At 42.7% G+C, this 15,923-nt stretch overlaps 2 protein-coding genes across 2 annotated transcripts in view; both read left to right on the plus strand.

The window, feature by feature from the left end:
- tmem9 (transmembrane protein 9) overlaps positions 1 to 14,861 on the plus strand; it is a 110,044-nt gene extending 95,183 nt beyond the window's left edge. The window contains exons 5-6 of the mRNA XM_078546806.1: positions 14,472 to 14,696; positions 14,729 to 14,861. Coding sequence (XP_078402932.1) covers positions 14,472 to 14,675 — 204 coding nt within the window. The 3' untranslated portion in view covers positions 14,676 to 14,696; positions 14,729 to 14,861. The remainder of the gene's footprint in view (positions 1 to 14,471; positions 14,697 to 14,728) is intronic.
- A 138-nt stretch (positions 14,862 to 14,999) lies between these two features.
- On the plus strand, positions 15,000 to 15,692 carry LOC144683616 (achaete-scute homolog 5-like). Its single transcript, XM_078546809.1, has one exon. The coding sequence runs from the start codon at positions 15,004 to 15,006 to the stop codon at positions 15,589 to 15,591; it is 588 nt and encodes a 195-aa protein (XP_078402935.1). The 5' UTR covers positions 15,000 to 15,003; the 3' UTR covers positions 15,592 to 15,692.
- The last annotated feature ends 231 nt before the right edge of the window (positions 15,693 to 15,923 follow it).

Consider the following 15,923-nt stretch of genomic DNA (forward strand, 5'->3'; position numbering starts at 1 on the left):
TATACATCTACCTATCTATCTCTGCATTTTGCACATTTGTGTGTCTCTCACCTCTGAGTCAGAACATTGTTCTGACATTGACATTTCTGAGAGAGTTTTTTCAGTGAGACAGTAAACCCAATCTCATCTGCCTGTTCAGATGGAAACAAAAAATCCTGTTGCACTTGATTGGGAACTCATCCTCGTGCCCTGACCAACATTCATCCCATCACTAGCACCTTTACTAAAACAGATTAGCTAATAACTTACCTCACTACTGTTTGCGGGACCTTACTGTCAATAAACTGGCTACTACATTTGCTGGTCTAACAATAGTAATTTTACTTCAGAATTATTAATTTATTGGTTGTGATGTACATCATGGAGACTTGGAAGGTGCTTTAAAAATGGTTATTTCTTTGATCTGCTTATTTATCAATTTTATCTTGTTCACCAATCTGTGCAAGCCACATGTTTATTTTACCTGCACAATTATTCAATTCTCTACACCATCTCTGTTTAGGATGACATCCATTTTCCTTCCAAACTGTCTGTCCATCCGCTTGTCTATTTTTTATCAATCTTTATCTGGCTGTTTATTTGCTTTTCTCGCTGACTATTTAGTACCAGTTATTTCTCTATATGCCTCTTTGTCCACTTTCTGTCTTTTAGTTGCTTGCCTGCCGAGATCTCTTTGTTTTTACCCTGTGCTGTGCAGCAGACTCCAATTTTGGGTTCTTTCTCCAGCTCCAGTATGACTCAGACAGAAGGCTCTGCCCTGGAGGCATAAGAGTGTTTGAAGTGAGATCAGGTATATGATTGCTGTGTGTCAGGACACCCAACTGACAACAGGATATTAATGAGAGCCACATCAAGTCTTCTGCCAATGTGCACAACCTCTATATACACACACACATACCTTTACAACCTGCAAGGCGGAATACACTGACACCAGCAAGGTCTGGCTACATTGCAACCCTTCCTCACTTTCTGTCCACAGCTGGGATTATAGAATTACTCAAATTCACCAAAAGAACCACAGAATGTTGGATCTTTCAGACTGAAAGAGCAGGATTATTTATATAAGGTAAGTTAATGTACACCGGTCTTAAATTCGGACTGTAAAGCATGCAGTAAACACGATTGTCAGTTATTTCATTAGAACTTACTTAAAAAAGGTCATTTATTTTTAATCTTTGTTTTAGAATAATAATTTGAGAAGAGGTGATTTGAAGGATAAACAGGAGCTGGAGATGTTCATCTAGATCTTTTATAATAAGAACAAGGTTATTCTGTCTCTCTGGAGACTTTGTCCTGAGAGAGTATGTTCTGAACAGGGGTCTAGAGATACAGTTTGAGATAACCCGAGAGAATAAATACCATCCATTTGCAGCTTCAAGATTGATGTGACCTTCACAGTTATGGAGATCTGAACACAAACAATTCAAGAAGAGCTGAAATCTTGTCTTTATCATTTTATTCATAAAGAGGACAGGAGTATAAATTTTCAGTCCAATTCTGCATACTATATTTAGCTGTAATTAATACTAATTAGGGTTAAGGAATGCCAGATGTTCATTAAAAGTCAATTGAACTGTTGAACCCTCTTGTTCTATATGATCAGTTGATTTCTAACATCCTATGCTATATAATCTGTTAGTCTCTAGCCTCCTTACTCTATATGATCAGTCACGAGCCCCTTGTTCTATATAATCAATCACTAACCACTTTGTTCTATATAATCTGTTGTTCCATATGACCAGTCACTAGCCCCCTGTTCTATACAATTAGTCACTAGCCCCCTGTTCTATATGATCAGTCAGTCTCCAACCCATTTTTCTATACTATCAGTCTCTAACACTTGTTCTATAAAATCAGTAGGTTTCTAACATCTTATTCTATATGTTTGGTCAGACTGTAGATCCTTCTTCTATATGATTTGCTCACCCATTTAACAAGTGATTGGCTGAGCCACAGAGACCAGGAAGATCTTAGATTCCATTTGTGCATCTGTACCTGAGTTATAGTTCAGCTGGGGCAAAGATAGAGCTGATGTGGTTGGCTTCTACGTTAGGAAGGAGATCTTTGGTCAGCTATGACATTTCAGTGAGGTACTGAGAGAGTAGTGTGCTGTTGGAGGTGCTTTTGAATGAAACCCCTCAAGTGGATGTAAAAGATCCCATTGCAATCTTCGAAGAAGAGCAGGAGAATCCTCTCTGATACCTTGGCCAACTAACATATAAACTAGATTATCTTGCCATTTATTTATTGCTGTTTGTGGGAGCTTGCTGTGTGCAAATTGGCTGCCATTTTCCCTGCCTTTTAACAGTGACTATACTTCACAAGTACTTCACCGGCTGCAAAGCACGTTTGAACATCCTGAGGTCATGAAAGGCCTATAGAAATGCAAACTCTTTCTTTATTTACCCTGCTTCCAACCACTATCCTTGACTGTGTGGGGTTGTACGATGACTGGATTAGCCTGGACCCTGATACCATTTATGAAAGACATATAAATAATAGTCAGTAGGGTGAGATACTGGGATTAAAAAGCACCTATCAGATTCTACCTCAAAAAGGGAGCAATGCTTTCAGGTGAGGCATGGGGAGAAAATGATCAAAACTTGTCTAGTTTGCATACCGGGAGTAAAAAGCACCTATCGGATTATACCTCAATAAGGGAGCAATGCTTTCAGGTGAGGCATGGGGAGAAAATGATCAAAACTTGCCTAGTCCACAGAAGGAAAGGAAGCATTTCACAACTAATGTTACAAATTGAAAATCAATTTTTCACAGTCTTACGTTGGGACTATTTGTAACATCAACACCAACTACAACCTCCTATCTACCACGGAGGATTGATTTATTGATTGAAGAGAGTATGTGCACAGATTCAGTTTGGTGTCCAATGTAGTGACAGGAAATTAAATCTTACTTAACTTCAGCCAAAATATTTTAAATTGCCTTACCTGAGGCATTTGTTCTTATGGTTGTAGTGTGTTTGATACTGAATCAGGGACTTGGGAGGTGATTAAAGGAAGTGAACATCCTGCTCTCATCACCTCAGTGAAAGCCACAACCCAGACTAGAACAATCTTAAACATTCACCGAACCATTAGGAGTAAGTAGGTTTTAAATGCAATGAAATGACAGCTGTGCTGGAGCTCACACTGAGATGTCTGCACTCAGGATAATTGGATTGCTGTGTGGGTTAACGTGCCCACTAATTGGGAATACTGAGCTATTAATGGAAGTGGAAGACACAATATCTCAGGAAAACGCAGTCGCCAGAATCATAGGTTATAGCACAGAAGGAGGCCATTCGGCTGGCTCGCTGCAAGAACAATTCAGCTGCTCCCACTCCCCTGCTATTTCCCCATGTGTTTATAAACTCTAATAATCCCAGAGATCAGGAGATTACATTTGCAATGTCTGTTAACTGCCTGGACCAGCATCATAGTCAACAATGTGTCCAAAACAGTGGGACCCGGTTAGTCTTTGTTTTATTGAAAAATTAGGTGATAGGCCAAATGTACAACACCACTGGAAAACAAAACAGAAGAAGAAATCAGGAATTAGTGATCAGATATTTACACATTGATTTTTAAATGCTCTGGGTTATGGATTTTAGGAGGAAGGGAATCTGCACTGAGTGACCTCAATGCAGTTATAATAATTATTGAATCATGTGTATTGTTTCCAAGCATTAAATTACCACGTGTGTATTTCTGTGTGTACATCTGTCCCTGTGATTGCCTGTCTGTGTGCGTCTGTCTCTGTGATTGTCTGTCTGTGGTCGGCTGTTCTGCCTCTCTGTGTGATTGTCTGCCTGTGTGTGTTTGCCTCTGTGATTGCCTGTGTGTCTCTGTCTCTGTGATTGTCTGTCTCTGCGATTGTCTGTGTTTCTCTGAGATTGTCTCTCTGTATCTGTCTTTCCGATTGTCTCTCTGTCTGTCTCTGTCTGTCTCTGTGCTTGTCTGCCTGCCCATTTCTATCTGTCTGTATTTGTCTGTGTGCATATGTATGATTGCATAAAAATGGAAGAATGTGCATGAGAGACTGGGGTAGATCTTGATTCCGTGTGATATTCTACAACGAGTGACTGTGAATCGATCAACTTTCCCAGTGGATTCAATAGAAATAAAAATGTGGAAATGTAACATGGGCTGTCACCCGATGTTTATGTCAACTTATACGAGCTTTAATTTGGATATAGTTTCCAATGACTCAGTGTTAACACTATGCTAACGCTATAAAAATATACAATCATTCTGATGGCATTTGAATTTTACTTAAGATATCGTTCATTATTGTTTTAAAACATATTTACTTTTGATATCACCCCTCAGACTTCCAAAAATATATCCAGCTGCCTCAAACTCATTGTTAACAATTACATCATCCACTTATTCCACTACTGGCATTACCCTCTTACTGCTAAAGTCCAGCTGACTTCTCACTCCCTCCTTAATGCTTTTAATTTCATTCATTGGAGGTTCCTATATCAGTGTCTGGTTAACTCGAGAGTTAGAATTTTAAACAGTAGATTCTGCTCTCATTAAGGTTAACATCAAACTGTAAGCATTGCCACCTTTGTGTGTCTGGATTAGCCATGTTATACCAGAGCAAAATAATAGGTGATGCAGACACACTCTCTCTGCTGTATGGATACACACTGGGACTGAGAGTTCTCTGTGGCTCTCTTTTTTATTTCATTTCTTATTTTTAAAATTAATTTATTGCCTTATTCAATTAATTCTACCTAATGTGAAGTGCTGTAAAAATACCTTTTTTGCATCTTAGTAAATACAAGTAGAGGTCTTGTAGCTCAGCGGGTAGTCTCTAAGCCAGAAGCTTTAGGTTAAAGTCCCACTCCAAGACTTGATGGCCACTGAAGGTGCATTCATAATGTAGCCAAACAGGTCGAGTCTCAACTTGTAAATCCTTCCAACACACACCAATGGCAGGTGGTAAAATTGGGAGAGATTCCTGATCAGCCTTGTGGTGGAAAGAAATTGGAGCCTCTACCATCACTATCCATAGCTCCAAGATACAACATGCATGTAAAAGTGTATGTTGCCACAGCAACTCCGACTCCTTGGGGGAGCCAGTTGGCTCAGTTGGTTGGATGGCTGGTGTGGCTCAGATTGGTGCCAATGGCGCGTCCCGCTGATTTAGCAAGCAAAACAAATGGAAACTTGACCCCTCTACCTATATATACTGGTAAAAGTAAAGATGCAGTTATTGTTTTGTATATCTACATATTATATCAATAAAGACCCTATAAATGGAATTGCACTAAGTCTATATACACACTTTATATTATATATCTTTCTTGACTCACTAGGAGCAGTCTCACCTCTGAATCAGAAGGTCATGGTTTTAAGTCCCACTCTAGAGACTTGGGCACATAACCTAGGCTGGCATTTCTATGCAGCACTAGTAGAGTGCTGCACTGGTAGAGTGCCGTCCTTCAGATGAGACATTAAACCAAAGGTTCCATCTTCCCTCTCAGGCGAACATTCCACCGCAATATTTCAAAGACGAGCAGGCAAATTCGCCCTGATGGCCCAGGACCAAAACAAATTATCTAGTCGTTTGTGGAACCTTGCTGTGCACAAATTGGTTGCTGTGTTTCTTACATCACAACATTGGTCACACTTGAAATGTACTTCATTGGCCGTGGAGTGCTTTGAGTCACCCTGAAATACACTATATAATTTCAGGCTTCTATATTTAAATATACAGTATTGCCTCCTGTATTTCAATGTCTAAATATATTGCATCTCCTATGCATCATATAAGTCTACATATAAAATGCACCTCCCTAAGTATTCCATATACTGTATGTATTCTATAAAGGTGTAATTTCCCCACTTTGTAATCTCAGCAAGGATCCTCCTCCTTTGCCCAAGGCTGGTCACATGCTGAAAATTTGAACACACTTTGCACAATTTTCTGGTATAAATGGTTATAAATTTTGCACAGCAAGTTCCAATTTCCCAAATGTGCTCTCAGTTAACAGGCTTTCTGCCAAGAAACAGTTGTCCAAAAAGGATCCCTCTATTAAATCTCTTGCTCACCTATCTATTGTGTGTTTATGGGGTGATCGGGTGAGGGATGTCAGTTCATGACCTTTACATAAAGTGAAGGTTCATCCTGCTCCTTGATAAATTTGACCTGGGAGCCTGGAGATGGAAGGAGAGTATGCTCACCCATACTAATGCCCTATCACTCATTTAAAATGAGGGATATATCTGCTTGTAGTTTATATTTCAAGTAAGAAACCTATGTGAGGGAGTAAGACCCATGGTACAGATGCCACCAGGGTGAGAATGATCTGAAGATCAGATGGAATAAATGAAGACGCAGTGACCAGGTGAATACAAGTTTGGGTTTTGAAACCCTGTAAATTGTGAGGGAAAGGAAGACTAAAGGAGGTAAAGAGTTGAGGTCCTGGAATAGAATGAGTTAGATTTGGAGTCCTTGTGCTGAGCCTTGATTTCAAGGTATTGAATATGTAGGGGAGAGAAAATTAATCAGTTTTTCAAGGAACAAGAGAAGAAAGTTCAAAGAACCAAGACACAATAAAAGGACTGACAAAAGAGAGAATTTTCTATTTTCTATCAAATATGAGTTTGAGCATTACTGATTCAATGAACATTCCTTAATGCTAATGAACAAAATTAAGACACAAGGACTGAGGCACTAAACTTTCCTGACGGTGTTAATATTTTGGTTTTGCATTCTCCCAGCTAGATTTTAATTAACCAAAGTACTGTCACATTTAGATACAGCATCCTTTATGTTGCAACATTTCCGCATCAGCTTGTTTTGTAACATTGCACAAACACTTTGAGATTTTCATGAACCAATGTGGAAGACACAGAAAAGGTGACTAAAAAGGGGAACCAGTAACTTATCAACTGTTCCATTCTCTTAGTTTCTCCATCGCTATCACATCTGTTTTGAAGGTGCCATCTTCCACACCAATGCTTCTGATGTGTCTTCTCTTTTCCTCAACTGTGGAATCCCCTCCACTGTGGTTGACAAGCCCTACGTATTCAGTAGAGCCACTACAAACAGGCTAGGTGCTCGATTATTTCCTCTAGCTGCAGGTGCAATTCTGTGTGTTTTTGCAGCATTTCTGTTCAAAGCCAAAGTTTGAAGAGTCTACAGAGAGTGATCTGGTTGATGTTGGTTCAATTCACTGCAAGATGATCTTCTGGAGTTACAAAGTTGGCAGGACCAATGGTTTATGGCATGCAAAGCCAAAAAATGCTATCCTTTGTGTATTGCCAGCTACAAGGAGCCACCAACATATAGCTTTAAGTTCTGAAATCAAATTCTCCAAGTAGATACACGTCTATGCCTGGCGGTTCACCTTAAAAACAATTGTTAGAGGATTCCACGTTCAGCCGGTAACATCCATAGCAAACAGTGCTCTCGGATTTCTGAGGAGGAACCTTTGGCATTGCAACAAAAATATCAGAGTTATAACTTACCAAACATTTGTTCATCCAATCCTGGAGTATGCAAGTTGTCTGTGGGATCATTATATGGTGAGAGATATAAATAAGATTGAAGTGATCCAAAGACATGCTGCACAGTCCTGCATGAATCAATATGAGAAATACACCAGTCTCACATCCTGGATCAAAGATTTGGAACTGAAATCTGAACAGCAAAGGAGGGAGTTAAATAGACTGACCATGTTCGAGAAAATATGGAATGGACAGGCGGGAATTGACAGAAACAAGTACCTGGTGCCCTCTGGCATGACAAAGCACGTGGTAGCCATCCACACAAACTACAAAGACCATTTGTTTATAAGACAGTGCATCAACAATCTTTCTTCCGAAGGACAATCCCACAATGGAACAAGTTGTCAAAGAAAACAGTCACAGTTCCATCACTTGAAATCTTCATTACCCATCTTTAGATTGTTTCCATTGAGATGTTTTCATTATCAGGACGACCATCTCAGCAGCTCATGCCTGGTTTAGCCAGCGCTACCCAGATAAATGTTGGTAGAATATGGATATTAGTCTGTGATACCGACTCAGCTACAACAGGAACAGAGGCAGAAGTTGAAACACTTTTTTGGTTATTTTAAATCTTATGTTGAAACAAGTTGCTTCCAGTCTGACTGGTAAAAAGCTGCTGACCTTCAATTGAGGAGTTTACAGATGCCTTGGAGGATACCCTCAAGCAGCTCTAAACCTAGAGGGCCCATTTCAGACTCCATCATTTTGGCCTGGCTTGCACCTTTCTGGGCTGGCTGGCTGACGGGCAACAGCAAGGCCACTGGCAGAGTGGTAGGTGTTGGAGTAGGCACACTATCAACCTGAGAGAGGACAGAGAGTTCCAATTCAATGGAGCTGCTGCCAATCCTTGGGTGGTGCCTTTGCAATCATGCAGATTCATTGGAGAACAGATTGATGGACTGCTATAATGCCCTTTCAATACAGGTAGCCAAGGTAACTGCAGCACTCAGACCTTTGATAGAAACTGTTTGGGCTGCATTGCAAGCTGTAGCATTGGTCATCAAATACTCCATCATTTTGGGTATGCTTGTGGAGGTGACAATCCATTCCATGTCAGAAAGGATGGGCTTCTGGATCTGCACAAAGCTCTGTGCCAAGTTGGTGCTCAACTCCTCCATGCTGTTTAACATCGATCCCAGGCTTTCTGGTAGGCTTTCCAGTGCACCAAGCATTTGGGTATGTGCACCAATCCAGCCGCCTTCTGTAAGTTGGCCCATCAAAGTCCTCATCAGAGTCCTCTGCAGCAGAGCTAGTGAGACCTGCAGCGAGCTGGCACCCGCAGCATCCTTTCCCTTGCCCTTGCTCTTGCCCACCTTGTGACCAGTGCTCATCATGTGCAGATCCCTCTATTCTGGGCTCTAAAATATACACAGTGTCAGACTCTGAGCTGGTGACTGTGACTGTAAGATCAAATGATCATCTCTTCATCTTCACTATCTTCTTCCTCTTCTGAATGGGTTCATGGGTATCTGAAATTAAAAAAAGAAAGACATTTGTTCTTCCACCATCTGCAGCTTGACGGAGGGGGAAGTGGGAGGAAAGGAGGATAATTAAGTATGTAGATACCTTCATCGTCGATCTCGCTCGTCCCAGCAGTTGCTGCAGCCTCAGTAATGCGTCTTTCCATGATAGCCAGCACTGTCTCCTCAATGGAGGTTAAAACACGAAGGTACACTTGGCTTTGTCCAGTTTCTTGCTGCTGCCTCCTGTCATGTGCCACATTCTCCTGCAAGAAAGAGGGAAGTGAGTCACTGAGTGTTCTGCAGTATGTTTGGGTGAGAAGCCATCGTGGTTGAAGAGCTGTGAATGAGCGCACACTCTGAGTTATAGATGCAAGGCTTGCAACAATGCCAAGTGTGTAAGAGTTGCCAAGTGTGTAAGAGTGAGGTGAAGCATATGAATGTTAGGGGTCAGTATTTATTGACAGAATTATTGGTAGATGGGTGATGGAGGATTAGTGAATTAGGCAATAGATGAGGCTAATGGTGCAGTTGGTAGTTTTTTTTACTCATTCATGGGATGTGGGTTTGCTGGCTAAGCCAGCATTTTATTGCCCATTTCTAATTCCCCTTGAGAAGGTGGTTGTGAGCTGCCTTCTTGAGCCATTGCAGTCCCTGTGGCATGGGTACACCCACAGCGCTGTTAAGAAAGGAGTTCCAGGATTTTGACCCAGCGACAGCGAAGGAACAGCGAGATATTTCCAAGTCAGAATGGTGAGTGGCTTGGAGGGGAACCTCCTGGTGGTGGTGTTCCCATGTACCTGCTACCCTTGTCCTTTTAGATGGTAGTGGTAATGGGTTTTGGAAGGTGCTGCCTAAGGAGCCTTGGTGAGTTCCTGCAGTGCATCTTGTAGATGGTACACACTGCGGCTACTGTGCATCAGTGGTGGAGGAAGTGAATGTTCATGGATGGAGTTCCAATCAAGTGGGCTGCTTTGTCCTGGATGCTGTCAAGCTTCTTGAGTGTTGTTGGAGTTGTCCTCATCCAAGCAAGTGGGGAACATTCCACCACACTCCTGACTTGTGTTTTGTAGATGGTGGATAGGCTTTGGGGAGTCGGGAGGTGAGTTACTCACCGCAGGATTTCTAGTCTCTGACCTGCTCTTGTAGCCACAGGATTTATATGGCTAGTCCAGTTCAGTTTCCGATCAATGGTAACCCCCCAGGTTGTTGACAGTGGGGGATTCAGCGATGGTAATGTCATTGACTGTCAAGGGGCAATAGGTAGATTCTCTCTTGTTGGAGATGGTCATTGCCTGGCACTTGTGTGGCGCAAATATTACTTGCCACTTGTCAGCCCAAGCCTGGATATTGTCCAGGTCTTGCTGCATTTGGACATATTGTATTTAAAGGCGAGCTCATGCACCTTGATATCTCATGTCAGATCATAGAACTTTTTCTTGCATCTTAATCTGTGTTCTTGGGACAACACTCCTGGCACTGGCTTCTACTGCTGCTTCTTCCCATTGTCTCCTGAGCATATGTCTGGAGGTACGCTTGTGGACATAGGATGTCTCTCCCTCTCTCCACTTCTTACATCAGGACTTTGTGTTTTGTCAGAAACTTTGGCGATTGCTTTCTCTCAACCTCAGCTGTTCGTTAAAGTATCACAAAAACAGATTCTATTTTCAAAGCACTTTTTGCAGCCACAATCTACCTTCCCTTTGAGAGGTGCAGGCTGCCTTTCAACACCACATGTTACTCATGTAATTGAGTCCATCTGACCATAAGAAACAGGAGCAATAGTAGGCCATTTGGCCCCCCAAGCCTGCTCCACCTTCAGTAAGATCATGGCTGATCTGTTTGTGTGGTGGAACAGCATTGGTAGCACTGGCTGGACGCAGTAATCATTTTAAAACAGGCAGCACCAAGTTAACCTGGTTAGCTCGCCACAGGTTGATAGAGCACCAAAATCTCCACACCCGTTTTGTGGGCGTTTATCCAGTTTAACCTCCACACATTTTCCAGCATGGGGCACTAGACAATAATTAGGATTGGGAAATGCTCTCTCATTTCCAAACCTCAGGAGATTGATACCCAATTGCAGCATCCCTAGATCCCCAGCTGTAAATTAGCACTCTGAAAACTAGCAATGATCATTATCACTATCATTACTGCCTCGGTGTAGAGCTTGAGATGGTGAGGGGTCATTGAGTGTACTTTCACATCAGAGGCTGTGATGAACCAGATTGATGTGTTATGGAGGGATTCCGTTATTAGTGTCTGAGTCAGTGTAGTAATCCAATAGTGACTGGTGATGGTTAATAATACACTAACAAACCATTGACAATCAGATTAAATTAGGCTGTGATGGATCAGAGTGGTATGTTGTGGAGCACAATGTTGGTGGACTGTTTACAATCTTTCTGTATTAGTTATGCTTCTTGTATTAAATCTATTTTTAATAAAGCAGGAATTGTTGGAAATATACAGCAGAGCTCACAGCACCTATAAGTATTAAACTCAGTTAATGCTTTGGGTATAGCTGCTTCATCAGACTGAATATGTTTCGGTTTGACATTATTTTTGTTGTTTCAGCTCTATTGCGATATTTTATTTAATTGTTTCAGTGGGTGGAATATTAAAGGTCAGGATTGTGGAACTTCATTGACGTCCTGGGTTTTAGAAAATGTTACAAACCAATCATTGCTCCCTAGTGTTCAGTGAGTCGATGACTGCCTGATGTGCTGGAGATTCCGATAATCCGAGAGAAGATCCCAGCTTCATCCCCCATGTCCAGCTGTGTTAACTGATCTCTGCCCCCCCCAAAGTGCCTTACAGCCAATGAAGTACTTTTGAAGTGTAGTCACTGTTGCACAGGAAGGTAATTCAGGAATAAAAACAAAAACAAAAAAACTAAAAAAAAACAAAAAAAATAAAAAAAACTACTGCGGATGCTGGAAATCCAAAACAAAAACAGAATTACCTGGAAAAACTCAGCAGGTCTGGCAGCATCGGCGGAGAAGAAAAGAGTCGATGTTTGGAGTCCACATGACCCTTCAACAGAACTGAGTGTAGTTAGGAGAGGGGTGAAATATAAGCTGGTTTAAGGTGGGGGGCAGGGGGAGAGAGAAGTTGAGGGTGGGGTGGTTGTAGGGACAAGCAAGCAGTGATAGGAGCAGATAATCAAAAGATGTCACAGACAAAAGGATCAAAGAGGTGTTGAAGGTGGTGATATTATCTAAGAAAAGTGCTAATTAATAATGGATGGCAGGACACTCAAGGTACAGCTCTAGTGGGGGTGGGATGGAAAGACTGACAAGGTATTAGTTGTAGATTTAAAAATAATGGAAATAGATGGGAAAAGAAAAATCTATATAAATTATTGAAAAAAACAAAAGGGAGGGGGAAGAAACGGGGTGGGGATGGGGGGAGGGAGTTTAAGATCTAAAGTTGTTGAATTCAATATTCAGCCCAGAAGGTTGTAAAGTGCCTAGTCGGAAGATGAGGTGCTGTTCCTCCAGTTTGCGTTGGGCTTCACTGGAACAATGCAGCAAGCCAAGGACAGACATGTGGGCAAGAGAGCAGGGTTGAGTGTTAAAATGGCAAGCGACAGGGAGGTTTGGGTCTTTCTTGCGGACAGACCGCAGGTGTTCTGCAAAGCGGTCGCCCAGTTCGCGTTTGGTCTCTCCAATGTAGAGGAGACCGCATTGGGAGCAACGAATGCAGTAGACTAAGTTAGGGGAAATGCAAGTGAAATGCTGCTTCACGTGAAAGGAGTGTTTGGGCCCTTGGACGGTGAGGAGAGAGGAAGTGAAGGGGCAGGTGTTGCATCTTCTGCGTGGGCATGGGGAGGTGCCATAGGTTGGGGTTGAGGAGTAGGGGGTGATGGAGGAGTGGACCAGGGTGTCCCGGAGGGAACGATCCCTACGGAATGCCGCCGGGGGGGTGAAGGGAAGATGTGTTTGGTGGTGGCATCATGCTGGAGTTGGCAGAAATGGCGGAGGATGATCCTTTGAATGCGGAGGCTGGTGGGGTGATAAGTGAGGACAAGGGGGACCCTATCATGTTTCTGGGAGGGAGGAGAAGGCGTGAGGGCGGATGCCCTCAATTCAGGAGTCATTTTGAGCACAGCAAGATTCCATATGTAGAGGCAAGTGACCTCAGCACCAAAATGGACTTGGAGGGTTAAAGCTACTGCTGTAAGAAAGAAAGATTTGCATTCATATAGCAACTTTCATGATCTCAGGATGTCCAAAGCACTGTGCAGTCAATAAACTTTAGAAATGTTGTAACGGTTGGAAAGTAGGAGAACTGGCAGCCAGTTTATTCACAGCAATGAAAGAAATGATCAGATCACTTGTCTGAGTCATGTTGGCCAGGACACCAAGGAGAGCTACCCTGCTCTTTCCCAAAACGGTGCAATGAGATCTTTCACGTCTTCATGACAAGTTAGTCAGTGCCTCAGTTTAACAATTGATCTAAAAGACAGCACCTCCAACAGTGCAGCATTCTCTCAATTTGTCAGGATTATATGTTCATGTCTCTAGATCGGGGCTTCAACCCATAGCCTTTTGCCTTACCCAGCGAGCCCCAGTGCTGTATGGCACTGAGGACAATGTAGCATGTCTATTAATTCCTTAGATGAAACTCAGCAGAGGTCGATATAGAAGGGAACCTTCTGACCCAGAAGGGAAAGTGCAGCCACTGAGCCAAGGATGATAGACTTTTGAAGGTGGAGTGCCCAGACTGAGTGCAGTATTTTACATCTGGCCTTGCCAATCGTCCACAATGATACTTTTCTTTTCCTCAACTCAGTTCTGAGCTGGTGTAACACCAGAGCATAAACCTATTCTCATCTGCCACTAATTGACATCTCAATCAAAGATGTCGAGAGAGGGTGGCTAGAGTAGTGGAAAATGACAGGATCTGGTGCAGGGCCAGCACTGCCAGCAATTTGCCTCCCTGACATTCCCTCCCAACGAGGAGCTGGAAGTCACACTCCAACCTTTCAGTGCAAAAACTATCTCTGAGAAGAACAACCATTTATTGGACCATAGCTCAACCAGAGTCAGCAAGTTTAGGAGAGGGCGGGGGGAACCAGCAAATCCAATAATGCATGTTTTCTGTGACTTCCAAGTATAAAAACCCAAAGTAATGCTCTTTAATTACAGCATCCTTAAACTGCTGTTGAATAAAGGCCAAAGGTTATTCTTAAATTCATTCTCAGGGTGTGGGAATTATTAATACCCATCCTTGGTTGCCCGTGAGAAGATGGTATGGTTTGGTACAATTCAGTGCATTGCTGGGCAACTGCAATGCAAGTTAAGTCAATCATATGGGTGTGGGTCTGGAGTCACATATGGGCCAGACAGGTTAAGGCTGGTAGGTTTTCTTCCCTAAAGGACCTCAGTAAACTGGTTGAGGTTTTACAACAATCTGACTGTTTCAGCAGGATTCATGTACAATTGTTGGACAATCATTAAAACACTTCCTTTCATTCTAGAGCCTGGTAATGAGAACCATCTACAGTGAGCTGTCATCAGGCATTTCAGAATTGAGTGGCCTTCCTCAACATTACCTGTTGGTCGAGCTCTTCATGGAGACAGATGATTGCAATTCCGGGTCACTTACAGTGCGGCATAAGGAAGACACTCCCTGCTTCAAAAACTGCTCAGAGTTAAAGAGGCGACCCAGACTTCAGAGTTAAGGAGGAGTACCAAACTCAGAGGCTCAGAGATAAAGGAGTCCCAAAGCTCAGAGTTAGAGGGGAGGCTGAAAACTCAGAGTTAGAAGGGGAGTCCCACTGCTCAGTCTGCCTGACCACAGCTTCAGTCTCTGAATCTAAAGTAGACTTTGACGTGCATTATTTAAGAAGGACCCATCTCTGATGTCCAGGGGCTGTGGAGCAGAAGCGAAAGCGTAGCTTCTGTCTGATGTCACTCTCAGGGCAGTGCAGTCCATCCAGCCAAGAGTCGGTTTCATGCTTTAAGATCTGAAAATTCTGAGTTATTCTTTATTTTGCTGCAGAATCCAAGATGAACAGTAATTATCCCAGGTCACTGATAGACAGGAGACCAATGACTGCCCCTAACTGCATGCAAATAGGTATGCCTCTACCCCCTGACCCATCCACACATCAACATCTACCCCATGGGGACAGTGTAACACATGTCCCATTTCTGGTCTATCCAACCAGCCTGGAGTCAACCTATTATGATAGTTATGGTAGCATGTTCCCCTACATGCCCTTCCACGGGCACTTTGGTGTCTATGACTGTCCCTTTGAGCCAGCATTTATTCAAAAGAGAAATGAGAGGGAGAGGCAGAGGGTTAAGTGTGTGAACGAAGGTTATGCCAGACTCCGCGATCACCTCCCAGAGGCAATGTCGGAGAAACGTTTAAGCAAAGTGGAGACCTTGCGAGCAGCCATCAGGTACATCAAGTACCTACAGGATTTACTCAGCCACAGCCCTGACAGCTCCCCGCAGTTAAGAGAAGAGCCCCAGAAGGACATTATGGCTCACGATTCTCCTGTCTCCAAGCAGGACTGTAACAGTGATGGGGAATCGAAAAGCTCCTCACCATACTGCGAGTCAGAGGTTTCCACCTCCGAGCGAAGCTGACGGTGTAGCTTTCAAGAAATAAACTTTCGTAGCAATATCCCATCAGTTCTGCAAAGCATCAGAGAGCAATTCGTGAAGCTTCCATGTCTATTTTACTACACAAGACAACAGTTTTAATAAATAAAAATACTTAAAACATGGTACTGTTTTTGTGATTGACACAGACTTGTCAATATTGGATTTGAATGAAAACTATGGGTGAAGAACAATACCGCAGGGGAATTGCGGGATTAACAGGATACAGACTTGGAAATTGGGATAAAGAGGGACATTGTGGGATTAAAAGAATGCAGACTAGGATAAACAGGGACACTGTGGGATTAACAGGATAC

This window comes from Cetorhinus maximus, chromosome 8 (genome assembly GCF_964194155.1).
Source record: "Cetorhinus maximus chromosome 8, sCetMax3.hap1.1, whole genome shotgun sequence".
NCBI lineage: Eukaryota > Metazoa > Chordata > Chondrichthyes > Lamniformes > Cetorhinidae > Cetorhinus > Cetorhinus maximus.

Coding starts and splice junctions, on each gene's coding strand:
- LOC144683616 (XM_078546809.1), top strand. CDS start 15,004: ATGAACAGTAATTATCCCAGGTCACTGATAGACAGGAGACCAATGACT.